General features: G+C 37.3%; 1 protein-coding gene across 3 annotated transcripts in view; it reads right to left on the bottom strand.

Moving 5' to 3' along the window:
• LOC118193732 (carotenoid-cleaving dioxygenase, mitochondrial-like) overlaps positions 1-24,190 on the bottom strand; it is a 93,955-nt gene that overhangs the window by 33,675 nt on the left and 36,090 nt on the right. For all 3 annotated transcript variants that reach the window (XR_015043131.1, XM_085824301.1, XM_085824309.1), the window contains exons 3-5: positions 18,452-18,593; positions 4,748-4,904; positions 280-497 (exon numbers count right to left, since the gene is read on the bottom strand). Coding sequence is in view for 2 of the 3 variants with exons in the window: in XM_085824301.1 (XP_085680427.1) it covers positions 280-497; positions 4,748-4,904; positions 18,452-18,593 (517 nt within the window). In the remaining variant the exon portion in view is untranslated. The remainder of the gene's footprint in view (positions 1-279; positions 498-4,747; positions 4,905-18,451; positions 18,594-24,190) is intronic.

Here is a 24,190-nt window from a genome sequence, read left to right as displayed (position 1 = left end):
AAAGACGGTTAGAAACGAAAATAAATGAAATTTCATGTAAATTAAACATTAGAGAACTTTCTCAGGTAAACAAAGGGTTTAAAAAATAATAGCAAATAAAATTTTAGAGTAAAAAATAACAGCTAAATAATAGTAAGAAGAAAATAATTTTTACAGACTTACGTATTTTCAATAGGTCTGCACGATTTAGAAAATACATAGCCTAAGAAATATCAATCACCATCTGTTCTTGAGAAAACGACTTCGATTATTTGGGGGGGGGTTGAAATAGGATCATACCTTCTCATTTTCGTCCCAGTGCATTGCATCAGAGTAGGTTCCTGCGACGAAATGCGACCACGCCAGTCGCAGCATGGAAAGGTATAGAGGCTGCTCCACAAATATAAAGTAATTCTCTGTCATGCCGAAGCTATGGTGGTAGCTTAATTTCAAGAACCTGGACGACGGGATCTGGCTAATCACGGATGCATGCTCAAAAGGGCTGGCATTTTTTTCCTCTAGAGATCAAAAGACAACTTTCAGAAAACAACACGTTATAATATTTTGATCAATAATTTAAATTTATCAAGGTGAGCCTCATAGAGTTGGCGCTGGCTTTTTGCCGCGTTGTTCAATTTTGTAGATCTTAAATTCGGTGTCTCCTTAATTAAAAAAATTTTGTTGCCCCCTGAGTTCTGCTGGACAGCACCCGAGTAGTCATTGTAAGCCATCCGGGTGTCCGGCCCTGCTGTCACCTGTCCGGCTTAGTTCTAAAAGCTCTGCCATCCCTGAATTCTGCCGTCCGGTGCAGCTACACCGGTTGCACCGGCCCTGTCCCTCCCCAAAAAAAGGGCCTTAATTAATAAAACCAACGAAAAGACAATTTTAGTGAACTGAACCTTTTCTTCACATCAAATTTTTATAGTAAATCTGCATATTCCGTGAACATGAAATTAATTTTTGAACTCATCTTGTTATTCAAATTTGTGTGTTCAAAACCCTTGTATAAAATTGTATACACAACTTTGTATGTAATTGTATGTAACAATTCTTAATGTCTGGGTTATAGTTTTTGCAAGATTAATACAGTGTGAATTCGAACTCAAAAGCAGTACATATAGTAGCGTAGCTAGAAATTCTGAGCTCTTAGGCAAAACTTAAAATAAGTATATATATATGCGTAAGAAATTCAAACTTTGAAGTAATGACCAGGAGCAGGAATCAGTTTTATTTACAGCAATATGTTGCGGCTCACGCACGTAGGCACATTAAATGTGCCTGTTCCAAAAGGCTTACATTTTTGATAATTTTGTAGCAAGAAAGCAGAGCAGACAGACAGCACTGCAGCTAGGCCAAAGCGTGGAAAGCAAGTGCGTTATTTTCAGGGTGAAATCTTATTCAGACTGAGTTAGTTTTGGTTCTCAATACATTCTGATTGGGCAGTTAATATTGCTGTAAAATTATTATTGGCTGTTAAGAGTTTTAGTTCCGTTTACATCACCAGAATTACGTAAGAGTCATAGGACATAGATTTTTCTCGAAATGACGCAGTGCAGAAAGGGGTTACTATTTTTTAGAATAGAGAAGGGAAATTTACGTTGCTAATTTAATCTTTTTTACTTTTCTTACATATATATATATATATATATATATATATAGATATAGATATATATATATATATATATAATACAAACTATTGCTTGACAGACAATTTTCCCTTTACATATTTTTTCCTTTCTTCATATTCATTTTATTACTTTTTCTTTTTTTTAAAAAAAAATTAATTTATTCTATTGCCCTTTCTGGAATTAGTACTTAAATTGCATAGTTGATTTGATATAGCTGTTGAATTTACATTGAAATGTTTTTATCTTGTCTTAGTGTATATTTACAAGTGAACTGCACTTAAGTAGCTTAACTTAAAATGAGATAAATTAATGAATAATAGAAGTGCATCTAATATAATAGGAAGGATTGGAAAGGTAAAGTGCCACAAGTTGCAAAGGAACCACAACACGTTAATTTAGACTTCAAACGTTTCATAAAGTCCGTTTCAGGATTATGTGATCAAAGCGTTTTTTCCTGGAAAGGGCAAGTGTGACAATTTATTTCATTTTAACTAAAAAGTTGGGTTTCAATTTGCATCTTTACTATCACTTAGTCACGCAGCTCGTTTTCTCCAGATGGTAATGCGGAGAGATGGTAAGATAGTACCTGCCCAATAAGGTTTTATTTATTGGCTCCAGACGGTAAGATCTGGATTGGGACCGTTTGGAGTATGAGAAGATTACTAGAACCGTCTGTAGTCTGAAGAGTGTCATTCCGAGTCTGTGCCTAGATGCGGTTGAACAAGCCACCGCAGCTATGGATTCTTGAGAAATTAGCTGTTGGTAAACGTTTCTGTTTAATCCTCTCCCGTGTAGCTGATTCTGGAGAAGTCCTGTGCAAAGCGGTACGCTGCAGTTAAAGGTTTAACTCGTTAATATTAGGTACAGTTTTGTGGTTCTTAGAGTAAAACTGAATTTTGAATTTTATTATAATCAAATGGGCTGTTAAAGCTTAAGTACAGCCAATTAAGATTTGAGTTGCATTTTATTCAGTGCTTGTCTGCATGAATTTTGAAGTTTCACTTCTATCGCGATAATTCATATAAGGATTTATTGGCACTCAATATTTAGAATCTACAGACTTAGCTGCAAAATACGAACCTAAGCACTCTCAAATCTAACAGTAGGTATCATGGTAAATATAACAGTAGGTAAATATAAAAATATAGAATGTAAATAATGTAATATAGTAAGCTTAAGAGTTAATATTTTATCCTTACAGTAAGAAAATTATGTCATAAAAGTGCACGGATATTACTTAAAGGGAAGCGAAAGTCCGTAATAAATATAATATGTAAATTTTTAAAATCATTTTGGATCGAAACGCTATAGACAATAACTGAAAAACAATCCGCTTCAATTTTTCAGCAAAATTTTAAGAATAATGTGAATTGTTTCCCTTTTTTGTCATCATAGCCTCGTCAAGTACACCCGGATGAAATTTTATTTTATTCTTAATTTGCAAATCGAGAAAGTGAAGCCTATTAGAAAGATGCTGAAATGGTTAATTTAAAGCATTTAACAGTTTTTGACCCACTAAAATGTTCTTTAGAGCAAGACAAAATATTAAGCACATAAAAAATTTTCAAAGACCATTAAAACCGTACCGTGGAACTCGTTGAATTTGTCTACGATTTAAAATTAAATCAGTAGTTATGAAATTGCATAAGCAATTTGTTAGGCCTTTTGGCAATTTGTTGTCTGATTTGAAAATACTTTGAGTCATTGAGGCTGCCCAACCTTGAGCAGAGGAATTAATTTTGTTAATTGTTTAATTCTATAATTTCTAGTTCATGTACAAATAAATCTTTTATACGGTTTTATTTAATAAGTTTTCAAGACAGGACAAGAATTCATTCGGCAGTATAGAAGGTCAGACTGATCTTTAGTTTAATTATACACACTAGTCAACTATACTGTGCATAATGGACATGTGGCAAGTTAAAAATTCGACGTTAGAGAAAGAACATAAAACTTCAATTATCTTTCTCAAAATCTATTAAAATAATAAGATTTCTGACTACTAGAATAAAGCAATATTTTTGAGGGAATCTTATATAGCATCATTGATCAAGATGATCAGTTTCTAGCTAGCAGAACAGAAATGAACTTCAAAACTAAACTCCAACCGTAGAAAATGGCGGAGAAGAAGTTAGGACATAGCTATGAATATCACTGTTTGAAATCATAATATTAAATTTGTTGATATTATAATGGATGATGTTGAATATATTGACATTTTAAGATGAAATTTGAAATTAATGGTACAAAATCTTGGAAACTAAACCTGGGAACTAATTCCAAATTCTATAAAGACAAAAACTCCATATGTCTACGAATCTGAAGTTCTAGCTGTTTCTTAATAATCCAAAATGCGTAGTATTTCAGTATATTAAAAGTCTAAGCAGAAGAGTCTTGCTAAAGAAGGTATATAAAATATCTAGCTGTTATACAAGAAGTATATTAAAATCTTAGCAGAATCCTCGACAAAATGATTAGGCCATTTTATTACAGTAATGATAATCCAACAACATAGAAAACATATTTTAAGATTTTTTAAAAATTTGCAGACTTATAAATAACCGATCAATTTCATGTTATTTTTCCTTTCAAAATCCGGTGTTAAATTTCAAGGTAAATTTTTCACTTCTAGGAAAAGTATCTGGGAAAGAAGCTTTCACTTGTAGGAAAGAAAATTAAATGAATGTTTACTTCAAACAAAATTGAGATTTTAAATTATCGTATTTAAATTTTTTGACATTATTTTCGGAAAATCAAAATGTCTATAACTTCTGCGAAGCACCTGATTTATTTACATGTGTTAATAAGGATGAATTATTTAATTTTTTTTTTTTTTTTTTTTTGTTGGCGGGATTCCATTAAATCGTAAATGCCTGTCCCCAAAATATATAAAATAAAGCTCCGTGCCAGCCCGTGAGGTTAAATTTTCGAATTTGGTATAATAAAAAAAGGCGCATCACGTCATATGTAGTAGTTCCTTAATAATATGTCAAAACAGCCATGAGCACACAATACGTGCAATTTTTGCAGCTGTTGTTTGTTCAGGTTCTTTTCCTCCGCTGAAATTTCGATAACAATAACTCTTATTTGTCCATAGAAACAAATTGTTTTTAAAAAAAATGTCAATCTATAATAATTACCTTTAGGAGGAAATTTAATTATGCAATAGGATGGAGTAAGGAAGGAGGAAGAACATTGGATTCCAAAACTGGTTCCCACATTGTAAACTGTTCCATCTGTATCATTGTGCGCATGTGCAATGGCTAAATTGACTGGCACAAACCTGCTTAGAGTTACCTGAAAAATCAAAAATAATTAGAATAAAATGTTCTGAATGTATAAAAAGCAACAACTTGTGTAAAGTGAAAAGTAGCAAACATAAAAATTTTATCTCCTACAAAATTCAAGTCAAGGTTACATTAAAAGTTCCTATTATTTTAAGTATATATAAAGAGAAGAATGAAAATTAAAATTATTCAAAAACGTTTTAAACCTATTTAAAATTAAATGTTTCTTTCCAGGTTACTTGCAACACATTTTATTACTATTTTATATTACTAAAGAGTCACTGAACGTAAAATTCATATTAAAAAATATTAAAATACTGGTGATGGATCGATTTTAAAATGATAGTCAAATACTATTTAAGCACGGAAGCTATTTAAGCACCCTGACTGAATTCTAGTAAACTCTTAAACTGTCAGTTAAAAAACACTTATTTGAAAGTTAATGGTACATATTAAAACGATTTCTGCGCTTTACACGAAACATTCTACTAACTCTATCAGTATTAGCTTCTTCCCAAAGTTTGCTGATAAGAAATTTGAAAACAAACAAAACAAAAACAAACAAAAAAAAAAAAAAAAAAAAAAAAGTCTGCTGCTCCTGAATCAAGCATTACCTTTGCGCAACAAATTTTGGTGTACGTTTGTAGATTTCTAAATGGCTCTGTCAAGAAGGATCACCCTGAAGCGATCTCACTGGTTTACAAAAAAGATATGGTGTACCACTCGCTACAGGTACAAGCAGGCGGAACACCAGAATTTTACCATTGGCTGCACAAGTATAGTCTTGCCGCACTAGCTGTGCAGTTCCGTTGCAGTTTTGAGGGAGAACATTTCGGCGGTGTGTCCGAAGGTCTCCCACCCTTCTTTCCCTACCACTAACCTCTCGAAAGGACTTTCGGGTCGTTGTATTATTCTGAGTGCCCACACACAGAGATTATACGCTTAAAAACAGCTATCTCTTCCGGTATTCAAATCCCGGCCAACCAATACGAGAGTCAGAGCTACTAACCGCTATACTGGCTGGGTAGCAGGTATACTAGCTACAGCGCACGGTACTGTAGTATATTCGCTAAATTACAAGATTATGAAGGAATAGGTCTGAGACGCAGTGCTACAGATAAGAAACTATAGCGCTTTGAAATCTCATCTAGCATCGCGATAAATTATCTTGATAATATATACATGATGGTTATAATTAATAAAAGTTACCCTATTTAGATTTACGTAGAGCCCGTTCTGGTATACCTATTTCGTTGAAACTTGGTATATATGTTATATGAACCATGGAACAAAAAATGGAATAAAAATTAATAGTTCAAATTTCGACCGCCAGGTGAGAAAGAGGTACATGAATAATAAAAAATACAAACCGGAAACACAAACCTTATCACGGAATTTGTTCAATGTGCATTCCATTTGCGTTAATCACACGTTCAACGTGTGTTATAGCGCGTTCAATAGCAGCGCGAAGGCTTTCTAAATCAGTTGCACTAGCATGATGTTGTTATACTTGCTTTCAATTCACGCATAGTCCGTACGCTTCCTCCGCAGACACTATCTTTCAGGAATACCCACAAACAGAAGTCACAGGGATTCAAGCGCGGAATACGAGAAGACCAGGCAGTTGGAAAACTTCCCGAAATTATCCGATCATCTCCAAAGTGGGCACAAAGCAGTATTTTCCCTGGCCCGGCAATGTGAGTTGGTGCACCATCTTGCAAGAAACAAATAGTCTCTATACATTGTCGCTCTTGTAAAACAAGAATGACTTGCTGCTGAAGAGGTCTGCTGCTACGTGCACGCGTGATGGAACATCTAGAAAGAGTGTTCTTCTCAAAGAAAAAAGAAATGAAATCAGCGGTAAAAATACACCATAAAGTAACGCAATCAGGATCAAGACCGTTCGCGCATACATTAGGACTTTTAGTGCATCCGACAGTTTTGAGTATTAAGTGTTCCATCTATGGTAAAATGCGACTCGTCCAAGGCTGCCTCTCATGATCTATCCAAACTCTTAATGAGTTATTCTCTGACCATGACATTGTCATGATTAAAGTGGGGACCTCTGTCTGTAGCACACCACACAAAAAGGCCTTTATTACAAATTGAACAGGATATGCCAAAGCCCTAAATAACACTACATTACACATTCCAACAGCACACACAGGTGATGAGTTAGACGCATTGGTCACCAGCTTCACTACTGATCTGATAAATGCTCTTGATGCCAACAGCACTCCTACTTCTCACAGGAAAAAAGCCACAGATCCTGAACTTAAAAAGCTCATTCAAAAAAGAAATGCTGCCCTCAAGGAATGGCAAAGGTACAGATATCCAGCGGATAAGACTGCATTAAATCGATTAAACCACCAGGTCAGGGCTCATACACGTCAACACGCACAACGTCATTGAGCCACTTATCTCTCATCCCTATCAGCTGAGAAAAGCTCCATCTGGAAGGCAACAGCAAAATTAAAGAGATGCTACACCAACATTCCGCCCTTAAACGGCTGACAACAAATTAACACCACTGAAATTGAGAAAGATGAATCACTAGCTGATCACTATGCTTCTCAATTCTGCACAAACAACATCTCCCACCCTCCAACGGAACACTGGGTTACCAGCACACTAACAGAATTTCTCTCAAAGCCATGCACGAACAACATAACTCCTGTCAAACCATCAGAGGTCAACGGCTATATCGAGAAACTCCAAGTCAGAAAGAGTCCTGGACTGGATAAAATTTCAAACAAGATGCTCAAAAGCATGGGGATTGTTATGCTTTTAAAACTTGTTGCAATTATCAATGCCATGCTACGCCTGAGCCACTATCCTACACCATGGAAGACCGCCATCATCACCCGAGTCCCAAAGCCTAGAAAGCCACCATCGGAGCCATCGTCTTACAGACCCATCAGCCTTTTATCTTCGCTAAGCAAGGTAGCAGAATTCATCATCCTTCAGAGAATCTGAATCAAAAAACATCATTATTTCACAGCAGCATGGGTTTCGTAAGAAGCACTCTACTGTTCACCAGCTTTACAGGGTCACTGAGCTGATCTCACAAGGCCTCCAAGACCATCAGACTAAGGGTGCCATCTTCCTCGATGTAGCTAAAGCCTTTGATTGGGTTTAGCTCGAGGGCCTCATGCACAAAATCATCACTCTGGGTTTCCCAGAGTACATCACAGCCATCACCTACTCCTATATTAAGGATATACACTTTATCGTTCGTGTAAACAATTCACACTCTACCCCACGGGCTATCAAGACTGGCGTCCCGCAAGGGAGCCTCCTTGAGCCCATTCACTATAATAACTACACGAACGATATCCCACAATCACCACACACCACCCTGTGTACGCCGATGACACGGCAATTCTCTCAAAAAACGCATCTCCTGGACCAGTTATATAAGCACTCCAAACACATCCATACACTTGAGTCCTGGCTCAAGGCCTAAAAAGTAAAGATTAATGTGGATAAATCGAGGCCGTCTGGTTCACCAAAAGGACTAGCATCGATAACGATGACTGCATCAACATGTATGACATCCCTATTCAATGGACTAAGAATGCCCGATACCTTGGAATTACTTTGCATAGGCGACTCACCTGGACCCCACATATTACACATATTATAGCCAAGTTCCGTGTCCGTAAGCGAATACTTACCCCCTTAATTGGCCGGAACTCAATTCTCTCTATTGACAACAAATTACTCATTTACAAGACCCTTTTGCGTCCCTTACTCTTATATACTTGCTCTGTTTGGGGATATGCTAGTATTACTAATGTAAAGAAACTCCAAATACTGCAGAATATACTATTACTCAAAACTGTCGATGGTTCATCAGAAACTCGGCAATTCACCAAGAGCTTGAGATACCAACTTTATATGTTCATTTTGCTAACCTTGCCAAAAAATTCTATAAAAATATACTGTTGCGTGCGTACGGGTTCGTTACGAAATGAATGCACAAATCCGATGAGAAATGAACAAAAATTTATTATTATCACAACAAAAATGCTTAAATTTTCTCAAATTATCATGCAGTATTACAATATCTCACAGTAATTATCTTTTAACTACTCAAATGTCCAATAGAATATAATTCAAAACAGCTAAAGAAAGCTAATCCGCGAATACGCTACAGTCAACAAGAGCAATTTTCTAAACAACAACAAACTACGTAACTACTACGAACTGAGAGGTTTTCCTCCTTTTATAAGATTTTTAAATCGCGTGCGAGAATTTTCAGTACTTTCTCGAAATCAAAAAGACATATTTATTTATTTAAATGTTAAATGCACGTGCTCTTGTATTTTTAATTTTCCGGCTTAGCTTTCTTCTTTTAATATTCGTCACGCGCTGCACTGCGCGGGAAATAAAACCATTTAATTTATAATTGAACTAACATTAGCTTTTTAAATATCAAATTCGTAACGCTGCCCCCTTCCCAAGTACTGCACGTCCCGGGCAGTACAATCCCTGGACTGGAAGCTAACCTTACAACTGTGGCATAAATGCATTAATAAGCATTACATTACAATAATAAACATGACCAATAAATGCACTAAATAAAACAAATCAAATGCTATCAAATACTAAATACAAAACAAATACTAAATACAAATCAAATCAAATACACATTTAAAAACAAAAAGGACCATGGTCTTATACTATTTACATTACGTACTATGGCCATAGTAATGAGCTAACCTGTCGTAATGAACGACTTTAGGTTTAGAGTTCGAAGACTTACGAATCCGAACCACGACGTCATTCAACCTGTTTAGGACGGTGTACGGGCCATCCCAAGGTGACTGTAATTTCGGACAAAGTCCTTTCCGTCGAGTCGGATTCCACAACCACACCTTGTCTCCTTCGTGGAATTGATGTTCAGTAGCTCTTGTGTCGTATCGGGTCTTCATCTTCTCCGTCGCCAAGTTGACTCGCTCTCGTGCAAAGTTGTGCATCACTTCAAACCGGGCCTGGAGATCTTGAATATATTCCTAAGACAATGAAGGAGCATCCGGAAGGCGGCCAAACAATAGATCACAAGGCAGACGAAGGTCACGACCGAAGAGCATCTGTTATGGAGAATAGCTGGTAGTTTCGTGGACAGCACTGCGGTAAGCCAATAAAAAGAGTGGTAATTTCTTGTTCCAGTCCTGTTGGTTTCTGGAAACCAATAATGAGAGGTTATTAAGGATGGTTCGATTGAACCTCTCTAGCATGCCGTCCGACTGGGGATGCAATGGCGTCGTTTGAGTTTTGTCAATGCCGAGTAGTTTGCATAGTTCTTTGACTACTGCCGAGGCAAAATTCCTTCCCTGATCGGAATGTAACTGAAGAGGCACTGCGAATTTGGAAATCCAGTGCTCTATCATTACCTCAGCTACTGTAACAGCCTCTTGATCAGGAATAGGATAAGCTTCAGGCCACTTGTTGAAGTAATCAATGACAACGAATATGTATTTGTTGCCATCAGCAGTTCGTGGCAGAGGTACCAGGATGTCAAAGGCGATACGTTCAAAAGGCGCCCCTACGTTGTAACGTTGCAGCTTGCCTCGGCTGCGTCTCCTCGGTCCTTTCCGGCTTGCACAGGCATCGCAAGACCACTTTTGCAGGTCATCCTTTGCATTATTCCAGTAAAAGCACTCACCAACTCTACGCAAGGTCTTTATTATTCCAAAGTGACCTCCTGTAGGGCTACTGTGTTATTCTTTAAGTACATCAGGAATGCGGGATCTTGGAAGTATAAGTTGCCATCGGAACGTCTTCCCATCATTCGATTCGGAATTCTCTATAAGACGCCGTTTCGAATGTGAAGTGAATTGTTTGGTTGTAGGACTACAGATAGAAATGTCCTTTCAAGTAGGTTTTCTGTTTGATGACTCCATTAAATCAATTATGGGTTTAATGTCGCGGTCTTCCAGCTGGTCTTTCCTGACTTCATCATCACTCCACGGTTCTCGATCAGCCGATGTTGATGTTGTAATTTGTCTTGCGACCGGAGTCAGCAGCTCGTATCTCGCTTCCACCCTGGAACAATATCGGCAGCTTTCTGGGCAAGGTCTTCTAGACAGGCGTCGGCGTTTCCGCGTGATGATCCCTTACGATGACGGATAGTGATGCCATATTCCTGGACTCTCTGCATCCACCTGGCTATTTGACCCTCAGGATTCTTGAAATTTAAAAGCCAGGTCAATGATGCATGATCGGTGCGGAGCAGGAATTTTCTGCCGTATAGATAGTGATGGAACTGTTCTACAGCTTTGACTATGGCGAGTAACTCTTTCCTGGTGACACAATAATTCCTCTCCGGTTTAGACAGGCACTTGCTCCAGTACTCTACTACACGTTCTTGGCCGTCTATTTCTTGGGACAAAACAGCACCGACACTTTCATTGCTCGCGTCGGTGTCGAGAATAAATGATCGGTCGAGCTGAGGATATGTCAGGATTGGAGCAGATGTTAAAGCCTCCTTTAAGTTGTTAAATGCATCGTCGCATTCTTTTGTCCACAAGAACTTTTGGTTGCTCTCTATCAGATTGTGAAAGGGTCTTGCGATGGAAGAAAAGTTCTTCACGAATCTCCTATAGTAAGTGCAAAGCCCTAGAAAGCTTCTCAGCTGATGGACATTTTGGGACGTTTCCAGGATTTAACCGCTGATACCTTTTCAGGATCCGTGCGCACACCTTCTTCAGAGATGACATGTCCCAGGTAAGTCCCTTCCGTTTGGAACAATTTTCATTTAGCGGAACTCAGCTTCAGATTGACTTCCTTCAGTTTCTGAAGCACATTCCTAAGATTTTCTAAATGTTCTTCAAAACTCTTTCCGACGATGATGATGATGTCTTCCAGGTATATTAGGAAGGCTTCGTAGGAAAGGCCTTTCAAAACAGTCTCCATAAGACGTTCGAATGTTGCCGGCGCATTACACAGTCCAAACGGCATCACCTTGAATTGCCAAAGCCCTTGTCCCGTAGTAAATGCCGTCTTTTCTCGGTCTTCAGGCTGTATTTCTACCTGCTAATACTCACTCTTTAAATCAAGTGTTGAGAACCACTTGCTTCCAGAAAAAGTGTATAGAATGTCGTCAATTCTAAGAAGAAAATAACTATCTTTCTTCGTAACCGCATTCAACCGGTGATAAACGCAAAATCTTGTTGAGCCGTCTTTCTTTCTGACTAGGACAATGGGAGATGCCCATGGACTTGCTGAAGGCTCGATGACATCGCCTTCTTCCATATCCTTTAAAAGCGTTCGCACCTCTTCCTGTTTAGCAAACGGTTGATGTCTTGGATGTTGCTTGATCGGGGATGATCGCCGGTATTTATTCTATGTTGTGTCAAACTAGTTCGACCCACGTCAGAAGACGAGCGGGAGAAAACAACTTGAAGATCTTTAATGACGCGATCGGCAGCATTCCTCTCTTTATCGTTTAATTGCGCATTCTGCAATAACTCCGATGTAATGCTCTCTGAGGACACGGATTCTTGGATGTTACTCTTTCTTTCAACGGTGGTTACTGGAGTACATGTTGCAACCACTTCACCTTTCTTAATAACTCTCGCCTTCTCAGTTACATTGGCGACTCTCACCGGAATAACCGTTCTGGATAGGTCGACGAATGTTGAGGCTACTAGTACTCCTTTCGGGCTATTACAGTTATTGGGATATTCTATGATGGCGTAGCGGAAATTTCTATTTTCGGCTATGAATCCAGGAAGTAAAAACTCGGTTCTTGCGGGTATTGTGATATCGTCTTGAGCTATAATTTTGTGGATAGATTTCACTCCATCATTAGTTCCGAATAGGGCTATGTCCTCAGATGTAGAATGCAATTCGTTATTTTTAAAGTCCAAGGAAAAATTGTATTTCCTTAGAAAGTCCAATTCGAGTATGCAAGAATCAGTGATCTCTGCTATATAGGCCGTGAGATGGTAAACGGCACTTCCAAACGTAATGTTAACGCTCACTTTTCCGTCGATGTCGATTTTCTCACGGGACACAGTCTGGAGGGTAACGCAGGGCGGCGTCCAGATGAGTTTGCTTCCCAGTTGTTGAGCCAAATCTTTTCGGATGATGGTAACGTTGGCTCCTGTATCTATCGTCATATTCCAGGGAACTCCATTAATATGTCCTATTATGAAAAGTCCATTACTGCCGCCTCTCACTGCAGAAATTTGAAGCGCTTTAAACTGGGGCTTTTCATTATCTCGCAACCTCCGCCCCGCGAGATGGCCACTAATTAGTTTCCCTGCTGCTTGCTAGGAGCGGTTTTAACATCCGTGCCCTGGGGTGTTCTGCAGTTCCGCCGTATGTGTCCTTCAGCTCCACAGTTCCAACATTTTAAGGTCGGTTTCTTTTCACTGATATTTCTTGTTAAGTCATTGAGTTGTCTGGTTATATCGTCTAGACGAACAGTAACTTTATCCCTTGGTTCCTGGACATGAGCAGCTCTGATTGGGTGGCGGTCTCTACGAGTTGCTTGCTGGGCTGCCTGGAATTTCATAGCGTACACTAGAGCGCTTTTTAAATCTTTTACATCCGCCATTCGTAGATCTTTCTGAATTTCAGTATCCCGGATGCCGTCGATAAAGTATTGCAAGGACAAGATTTCTCTTGCTTCTGTCGGGCATTCCGAAAAGGCGAGATGGGGCAGCCTTTCAACATCCGTGGCGAGCTCCTGAAGTGTTTCGGTAGGCTTCTGTTGACGAGATTTTAATTGCAGCCTGCTGTAGTCTTTTAAACACTTCTCCCCGAAGCGCAGCTCTAAGGCGCCGGACAGAGCTTCGAAATCTAATCTTTTGTTTTCGGGAAGAGTCTGAAGGATATCCGCTGCGTCGGCTCTTAAAGAAGCGGCGAGATGACAGGCTTTAGCTTGGGAATCCCATCCATTCGCATCCGCCACGATATAAAATTGTGTCTTATACACCTGCCAGGAGGTCTTCCCATCATATGTCGATAGCTTCAGCAGGCATGGGTAGAAATTTTAAACCATCCGAAGTGCTCCCTGAAGTCGCTACGAATTTCTTTAAAGTGTCAACTTCTTTGGCGACGACAGCAGAAATTCTGTCTTCGATTTGTTGTTCAATATGTCCTTGGACGGCAGAAACTCTTTCTTCAATTTGTTGTTGGAAGGCCGAAACTCTTCCTTCGACTCGTTGCTCCACAGCCGACACTCTATCTTCTATTTCATCTTTGACAGAAGAAATCTTTTCTTCAATTTGCCCGACTTTATTTTCGACAGCTCCTATTCTGTCTTCCATAGCCTCAAATTTACTTTCTATTACGCAGGTTATTTCTCTTTTCATTTCGTCTTGACCTGCTTCAATATTTTCTTGAACGGCTTCTTGTCTCGCTTTAATCTCTTCCTTAACGGATGTCATCTTTGCTTTAACAGAATCCTGTCCCGTTTCATTTCTTCTTTAACAGAGTTGACGGCCCCTTCCATCTTTTCTTGGAAAGCAGCAAATGCAGTAATTAGCTGCCTCAATTGTTCCTCCATCGCTCAAGTTATTGGCATTCAAATCCCACTTCTGACACCAAAAATTGTTGCGTGCGTACGGGTTCGTTACGAAATGAATGCACCAATCCGATGAAAAATGAACAAAAATTTATTATTATCACAACAAAAATGCTTAAATTTTCTCAAACTATCATGCAGTATTACAATATCTCACAGTAGTTATCTTTTAACTACTCAAATGTCCAATCGAACGTAATTAAAACAGCTAAAGAAAGCTAATCCGCGAATTCGCTACAGTCAACAAGAGCAATTTTCTAAACAACAACAAACTACTTAACTACTACGAACTGAAATCGAAATCGAGTGAATGGTTAAGCGGCATTTAGTAGCCTCTGCTACTTTAACCGTCTCTGTTGAAGATATGCCCTAAGGCGTTGGGAAGAATTAAAAATTAAGTTGATTTACACCGCACCGACAAAGGTGAAGCAGGAACATGTGCTAATGCACGTGAGTTGGTCAAGTAGACTTTGGAGAAGGAGGGTTCAAGCATCTGGCCGCCGTACAAGCTGTGATGTATCTTCACTAGTTGAAGAAAGATGATACGTCGAGGCCAGTCACGTGGGTGGTCACCCACCCAAGTACTGACCACGAGCTTTGCTGCTGTAAACAGGGGAACCTGTGTGTTGAAAAAGTGAAAAGAAATCGTAAACATAGTGAAATTCCTTCAAATGCTTCTAAGCTGGTGATTACTCTTCACTTTCAGCAAATCTCATCAGTGTCATGGCTGCTTTGAACCCGGCAGTAAACTTCTCAGCCGTGGTTTTTGCAGCGCGTATCTTCTCAACGTGCTCAACCATACTGTTCAGAAATTTTTTGACTTTAGGATCTTGGATCCAGTTTATGATATCCTTGTACTCTGTGGGTGGGTTTTCCAATTTTTTCTTTACTCTATCACTGTAGAGATGTTTCATCTGGGTTTTACTGCTGTCTTCCTCTGTTTCGATGAATTTCGGAAAATCTGCCAGCGTAGGAATCTTAGCTGCTGGCTTCGCCTGCTGCTTCTTTGCTTCATATCGCTTCTTGTATAAACGGGGCAACCCCTATATGAACTTACATGCGGTAGACAGAAGATGCACTTAGGTTTTTTTTCTGGCTTTAGAGGGCATTCTTTACTTCTATGGTGCTGTCAACACTTGCAGCATCGCTCAGGATTTGAGCAAAGATGTTGCGAATGTCCATATTCTTGACATCTAGAGCATTGAATCACGCGTTTTTTCGGGGCAAACTACTCTCTTGACATTAACACTTAACATATTGTTGAGTCCATGAATTGCACGTCCTTCCTTCGTTTTCTTCAGCTCCAACAGGAAAATCGGAAGTTTCTCGATAGCGTCTCCTCTTCGTCTGGAAAACTGCTTGACTTTACTTATCGGGAATTTCCTTCTCTCCAGATCTGCCTGGATTATTTCTTCCTTCATCGTCGATGGGAGGCCCTTAAGAACAACCTTAATAGGTTTTTCGCTGAGTAACTGGAAAGTATGAAACGGTATATTTCTTTTCTGCAAAATCAGAGTTGCTTTTCTGTAATCGTCTACTGACTTTAAATTAACATATAGTAGTTTCATTTTCATATTGGCTTCGAATTCTTCACTGCAGGTATTGATAAGGATTTCATGAATTTTAGGCCAATTCACTTCGCTTTGCTGGAAAACTATTGGGGGTGGAGTTTCCTCTTTTTCGGCTCCTCCTTCTTCTTCCATACCTTCTACTTCACTTAGCTTCTCAAATCGATTTTCCGTCGTAACTTCCATTGGAGCTTCGTTTTTTGATACTTTCGCGGTTTTCTTACGAGAAATCCATTCTTGTTCCCTGCTGTCTGTTCCTCTTTCAGTTATCTGCCCTGGATAAAATCTTTTCGTGAATGTCTCTACCTCCATCTCACCCTTAGTTCTTTTATGAAAGTAATTGCAAATTACGTCAAATCCAAATTTCGCAATCTGGTCCCGGATTTCTTCTTCAGAACATGACTTGAATTTTGGGATGTCCTCATCATTTCCCATTGATAAATCTTCTGGTGTATGTTTATCAGTAGCTTCTCCATTCGGTGTTTGAATGTCTCTTTTTTCCTTACCAGGTTTAACATCTCTCTTCTTACTTGGTTGTTCGCTTTCCGTATCTGACATAGTTTTCGCCTTTTTCGCTTTACTTTTCTTTTCTTTGGCCATAAGGATGAAATCCTCTTTCTTCAATGGATACGTCTTGTTGGTTTTCGACGAATGCTCGCTTCCGTAGTCCTCTTCATCAGAACTATCGAGTGGTGTCCTATAAAAGGACATTTTTGTTTTTCGGTTTCGCAAATCAATGACTTATTTACAGACACAAAAATTTTTGACAACGTACTACGAACTGAGAGGTTTTCCTCTTTTTATAAGATTTTTAAATCGCGTGCGAGAATTTTCTGGTACTTTCTCGAAATCAAAAAGACATATTTATTTATTTAAATGTTAAATGCACGTGCTCTTGTATTTTTAATTTTCCGGCTTAGCTTTCTTCTTTTAATATTCGCCACGCGCTGCACTGCGCGGGAAATAAAACCATTTAATTTATAATTGAACTAACATTAGCTTTTTAAATACCAAATTCGTAACAACACCAAATGTTAACAACAGCACAATTCCAGTGCTTAATTATGATTATAACATTGATAGCAATAGAAAACGACCGCTTGCGATCCTCAGATACCTCGATCAGTAACTGTCTTTCAAATTACTCATTCACCTATTTGTCCCATCTTAATTATATCGTCACACTATCTCATACTGGTTGTTTTTCTGGTGTTGCTGCATTTGTTGTATATATTGACCTGTATATAATGTATATATTATATTTTTCACTATGCCTTTATGTCCATTGCTATTTTATGTTATTTACTCCTATTGTGTAAACTTCACACATGAGAGACTCTCAAATTCTGTGAGCTTAAGGCATTTCGTTTTCCATGCCATTTGCTTATCTTCGCACTTACCTTCGTCATGGCCTGCACCGCAGGAGTGTTTCTGTTGGACTCTTTTACGTGCTCACCCAGATTATGAACTGTTCCGAACTTTCATTTTCTTCGACACGAATTATAACCTGTTCAAAATTACAAAGATTAGAAAGTCGAAATCAGTACGCCGGGGTAGCGTCTACACGCGGGCACCCGTTTTGCGAACCTCATCGAGTTTGCCTGAGCCAACCAGAAAATGTTCCAAGGCCATGCATTGTTAACAGATATTTTAGCCATTAGAAGGCCAGCACATATGTGCGTTTGTCCAGGCGTGCAGGATGCAGATTTGTATGGATACCACTTTACAATGGATCGCAGAAACATTCGTACTGCCGATCAAGGGAGATAAAAATCACATGACACCAACTCGAGCACTTGTTGAAGAATAATGGAGCCGAATGCTTTTTCGAATACGGCGATAGCGACTTCTTCGCAGTTTCATTTGAAACGAGTTTCCGTCCCTATTCTCGCAGCACATACAACAGCCTAGTCTCTTGAAATTTAGTAATCGTTTTTAAACCTTGCCTTAACGTAGGCATTTTTTGTAAGCCTTTCAAGCATCGACATTCTCGTAGTGTAGTTGAAACATTACTGCCGTTCTGATAAAAGCACACACCAGTAAAGCTTGATCTTTCTTCTCCAAAGGCATAGTGAAGAATGATATTACGGCATTGACTACTGGCTTTTTAAACGTTCCAGATTTGCATAATGTAATTTCTACATTGCATGAAAAGCGCGATCTCTCAATCAAAATTTGAACTATTGCAGATTTCTTTTCCTAATTTCCCAATAACGTATACACAAAGTTACAACGAAATAGTCAACAACCAGAACGGGTTCTATGTACTAGGTCTAAACAGGGTAACTTTAACCACAGCGTGGACAGCTATAATATAATCCTACTACACTAAATTATTTAATACATTTTTTTAAAAATAAATACTATTCGTTAAATTTCTTTCTCTTGCCTTCATTCCTTCCCCTCCCGAATGCAATAGATCTACCTGTAAAACTGTCTTCACTTCACCTTTTGCAAGGATTCCAAAGTGTCCGGATCTATCTTCCATATATTGTTGGTTTCTGAACAGGCATACGCCTCATCACTGTATAGTACAATGTTGATGAGATCATTATCTGTTGTTTCTTCCAAACTGAAAAAACTTGCGAACCTATAAAATTATTCATTTTATTTATTTAAGAAAAATCATTAAAAATTTATTTAGAGAACTAAAACAGAGGCAGTAAATTTGACGAAACAAAAATATGGAGTACTTTGAAATTCATCATTATGATAAACATAGTATGCTGTAAGAAGAAATTTTTAATTTAATTAATAAATAAAATACTTATTGGTCTTAATAAATTGCAGTCATTCATCATTTAAAATTAGTATAAGCAAATAATTAAAGACATCACACGTTATCTTGTAAAAATGTTGTTAAAAGGTTTTCAAAAAATTAACAAAGTAGCAATATCGAAAGTGAGGAACAGATCGTCAGGTGAAAAATATTTAAAAAGATTTTTACGTCCGCAGAAGCACTTTATGCTGTGAAAATTAACTATGCGGTTAGAGGCAAGAAAAGCGGTCTGAACTTCAGCACTTTCAAAGTACTGCAGCAAAAAAGTGCTTACTCAGCGGAAGGCATCAATAAAATTTTTACATAAAATAGTCTTCCAAATATCAAAACAACTGAAACATGCTGTGAGTTCCCAGCGGGGTCGGTGAAGTTTTAAAGGTGATCGGGTGATGATCAAGGGATCGATAGCCGAATATGCACCAGCAACTGAGCATCATTATTAAGATTCCACTAATTACAAAAATTATTAAAAAATAGATAATCAGTTGTTTAATGATATAAAGCTGTATGTCGTAACAAGGAAGAAATCCTAATCATAAGGGAAAACTGCACTAAATTATTTAATATATTTTTTAAATCGACACTGTTCTTTTTTAAAATACATAACATTTTTATCCAATAAGTGCAATATAACAAAGTAAAACGCAGGAACATAAGAAAACCGAACTAAAAAAATACGAAGAACGCAAAACTAATTAAAAGATAGCAAAATCTATGCCTATACTTTCCTCCACATTGAATTTTAAAAGTAATCGGAAATAAAAGTTATTACCGAAAGAACATTATTGACTTTTCCCTTTTCTTACCCGTTACCGAGCAGTTAAAGACTGCTGAATGCTGATAATTCGTTCCGCGTTCGAACCCGGATGAACGAGTTGGCAGCATGGTTGGTTATCGAGGTTTTTCAAATGTGTACCGTGGATATGAGCAATTCCTTTAGAAAGCCTTCTACGAAGGTGTTCCTTCGCCTTAAGCAGATAGCCCTTCTGTTCTTTGCCGTATTCAAACCTAGTGGAAGCAAGCTTTAGTCAAGTCAATAATTTAATATCGAAAACAAGCAGCAGGTTCAAATTTTTGAACGAAGTGATTTAAGAACTAAGTTAAGCAATTTTATGGAAAATATTTCTTAAAAAGATTAAATACATCAAGTGCAGCCATGACATAAATTAAAATCAATGTTTGTGCAATTAGAATCTGTGATTTTGTTTTTGAAAATTTCTTTATATTTGTAAAATTAAAAATAGTAATAGCACAAAAACATAAAAATAATAAGCTTTTTTTAAAACCTTTTTTTTTTTTTTTTTTTGATGATATGTTGCTGTGGGCAATCTGCCTTATCTGATCTCTGAATTAAAACAAGCCCATCATGAGGCTTGAGCACTAAATTGACGGTATGACTTTGCTCACTTCCGCTCCAATTTTGAAAGAAAGTATCGTGGAGGACGGGTCCCAGGGCCACCCGTCCTCTTTCCCCACCACGAAATCATTCGACAGACTTAAGGCTTGCCGTATATTTTGAGCACACCCATGCCACATAAGGAATTACTATTTAAAAACAGCCAAGGCGAAGAAAACTGTTTTCTTAGAAAGAATCCATGCAATGAAAGGGTTAGGAATCCCTGGTATATACAGATGAATATACTATCTTTATGTCAAATGCGTATTTATTCCAACACAAATGGAAGACTTTACTATTACTTTATCGTATTTTCTGTAATATATATGTGGTAATTCGCTCCTATAACTCGTCCGCCTTTTCCTAAATCTGGCAACAACGACAGCAGCGAGATACTTCTTCAAGCTGCGTGAGGAAATGGACAGATTTGCATTCCGATGATGTGAGAACGTGGCGTTGGATGGAGCTGAACCATGTCGCTCGAGAACATTGATTGACGATGTGGTTCTGTTTCATGATGAAGAACTTTTTATCTTACTTCCTTTCACACTGTAAATACCATAATCATGTTTATTCTTTCATCATTAAATACCCTTAAAATGCTACTGCCTTCCTCTATTTTAATTCTAACCTCAGCCCACATGGGGGCTCGGCCCCACGAACTCTTTCGACTCCTTGAACTAAAATCTGTTCTTCTCTTCAGCCTTTTAAATCCCCTAGACTACCATATAACATATCGAATATACCTATAAATGATGTACTACTATGGAATAATATCGCAAGATCCCAGTTGTTGTGATTCGTCAGCGCGTAAGTAGAGCTAATTTTATTTCATGAAGTAATGCTAATGAGGAAGTAATATTCTTTCAAATTATTATGAATATTTGATGACGCTTTTTTATGAAGTTTATTTGATGAAGCGAAAGGCATTTGATGTTGATGAAAATTCATTTTATTTTCGAATGATTATTACTTTGAAGAATTCACACTTCCGTTTTCGAATTTGATGTTGATGATAATTAATTAAACAGTTTTGATGAAGTTTAATTGAATAAACTACAGGTATTTCATTTTGATGGAAATACATTACTGACTATTTACAGAATTGTGATATATTAAAAAAGTAACTTTGAAGAATTACTTTCGTTTTCGAATTTGGTGCATAAATTTCTTATTTCTTGTGATGCCTATATTTTACAAGGACTGTACAATATTTTTTTAAGTTAATAATTTTGATATCATATTTTAACGTGAAATTCTATTTTCCATTCTTAACATAGTCTTTCTTATATGAAGATTTGTTTGATGATATATTTTACCATTTGTTTGAATCATATGTTCACGATTTCATTTATGATTTTTGAGTGTTTTAACATCATAGTTATTGTGTAATATACTAAGAAGAATTAATACTATTTTGAAGAATAATAAGAAAAATTAAGAATATATTTTGGTATATTAATTTCTGAAACCAGATAAATAATATTTGATGAAATCGAAAACATACATATTTTGTGGAATTTCATATTTGGTAAAAAGAAAACTGATAAATAATGGCTACACTTAACGATTATCCCAACATTGCACAGTCATTAAACACTGCCGTACCAAGCATATCAAGCTTTTAGATCGTTTAGTTTTTGGCTCAGATGGTGATCGGCAGAATCGTGCTAGGTTACGCAATTTTTCTGGTTTTCCCAAACCATTTAATTTTGAAGAAACGAAACAAAAAATTATAAAAGAATTTTCTCTTGCGGAATTAATTGCCATATGTAACTTACTATATTTAGAATTTTCCACCGATATTGAAAACTGTGCTAACAATGTTCTTACAAATCTAGCTGATGTATCGTTATTAAAATCAGATTCCGCTGACTACAGCGACCTTGAAGAAGACGCTTTGGTGCAAAGTTCACCCTCGACGAATAGCGTCGCCCAAAAGAACATTAAGCACGCTTCAGATGACTCTTATGTAAACAAATGGAGGCAAAAATCTCTCTTGAAAGTGCGCTTGCAAATTTATTGGTATCAACTAACCCGCAAATACAGACTGTTCCGTTTCAATGTTTTGGCTTAAAGGACATTGTTGATTTGATCAAACCCTTTTCCTCTCGGGATAATTACAGCGTTGAAGATTTTATTTCTGACATTGATGACATTTTTAATCTCTATCAAATCACGAATCCAGTTCACCGAGTAATTTTTGTTAAAAAATGTCTTACAGGTCCAGCTTTAACATTAATTAGATCAATTCGTGGAATTACTAATTGGGAACAATTAAAACACCATTTATTAGATGAATTTTCGGAAAATATTAATAGCCTTCATTTACATAAATTAATGGAATCTCGTCACATGAAACCATTTGAAACCTTACAAGAATATTTTTTAGCTGTGAGAGACCTCCCACACAAAGGTTCTATGGATGATTCTTCTTTGATTGAGTATATTATAAATGGAATTCCCGATTCATCAAACAATAAAATAATTTTATACGGTTGTAAATCCATTCCTGAAATTAAAGAAAAACTGAAGATTTATGAAAACCTCTTTAACAATTCAAAACATTTGAAGCAAAATACTCCAAAGAAATTTACAAATTCCTTTCCCAATGCTAAAATTGATGCTAAACGTACATCAGACACTCAACCAGTCTGTTATTTTTGTGGTTTGGAAGGCTACAAAAGCAACACTTGTCCTAATAAATCTAATGGCAAATTATGTTATGGTTGCCACAATTATGGTCACGTTCATTCCAACTGTCCCAAACGTTCTGGTAGTTCTACCACGGAATCTGCTCCTAGTTGTTCTACATCTGATAGTATTGTAAATGCACTTTCCACCCAAAATTTTTCTAAACATCCGATGCATGTTGATATTCAACTTAAAGGAACTCAGTTAACTGCTCTCTATGACACTGGATCACAAGCAACACTTATTACGGAGAAAACATACCGCAAAATTGGTTCTTCACCATTACATCCTTCCAGAATTACATTCTCAGGACTTGGCCGAGAGACAGTTCAAAGTATTCGATTCTTTCAGGACTACATTCAAATTGAAAATACTATTTTATATCTGCTAAAATCCATGTAGTAAAAAACTATATGATTCCTCTTGATGCGATTATTGGAATAGACTTTTTGTAACAAACTCGATTTACATTTGATAAAGATGGTATTCATTTATGCAGCAATAATAATGATCAAATTTTTGTTAATGTCGCTAATGTTACTCATGATCACACATTTCCACCTGATCTTTCACACATCCCAAAATCGGAAATTTTCCAAGAAGTTCAACATATCATTACTCCTCACAACCCACACGAAGTTAAAACTGCTATGGAAGATTTTCAGAAAATAAAAGAAAGTGAAAATCAGTTGAAGAAAACAAGTAAGGAAAATAATGATGATGCACATGACGATTCAGAATTGGATTTAGATGATGACACTTTGGATTTGGATGATCACGATGACAAAGATGATGCTGATACCAATCATGGAGCTCATGACGATGATGGTGATGACGCAGACGACGACAAGAATCAAGATCATATTGATGATGACGAAAATACTAACGCTAATGGTGCTGATGATGATGATGGCACTCATGAAGCTAATGAAGATGATGATAATGATGTTGATCAAGATGACGTTGCTGTTGTTGATGAAGATCATGTCAATGAAAATGATGTTGATGACAACGCAGATGATGATGACAGTCATGAAGTTGATGATGATGATGTCGATAATGATCCAAACGTGCAGAATACTGAAGAAACTGTGAAAAATCAGCTGATTCAATTTGAACAAGCATGTGCTGATCCCGCAAACGAGAAAACGCCTGCTAAATGTGCAGAAACTCCCAAAGAACAGAAAAATAATCTAAGGAAACAACTTGTTTCTGACATTCCAGTTGAAGCTTTTGAGGCAACAAAGAATGCTGAAATATTTGGAAGAAAAATTACAATTTCATACACTTTATCTGCTTCACGCCCAAAGAAACGCAA

The sequence above is a fragment of the Stegodyphus dumicola genome, chromosome 1 (genome assembly GCF_044657685.1).
Source record: "Stegodyphus dumicola isolate Sdum_Otavi_A_Nest chromosome 1, ASM4465768v1".
Lineage (NCBI taxonomy): Eukaryota > Metazoa > Arthropoda > Arachnida > Araneae > Eresidae > Stegodyphus > Stegodyphus dumicola.
Note: the sequence above shows the minus strand (reverse complement) of the source record. Positions and strands in the feature narration are given on the sequence as shown.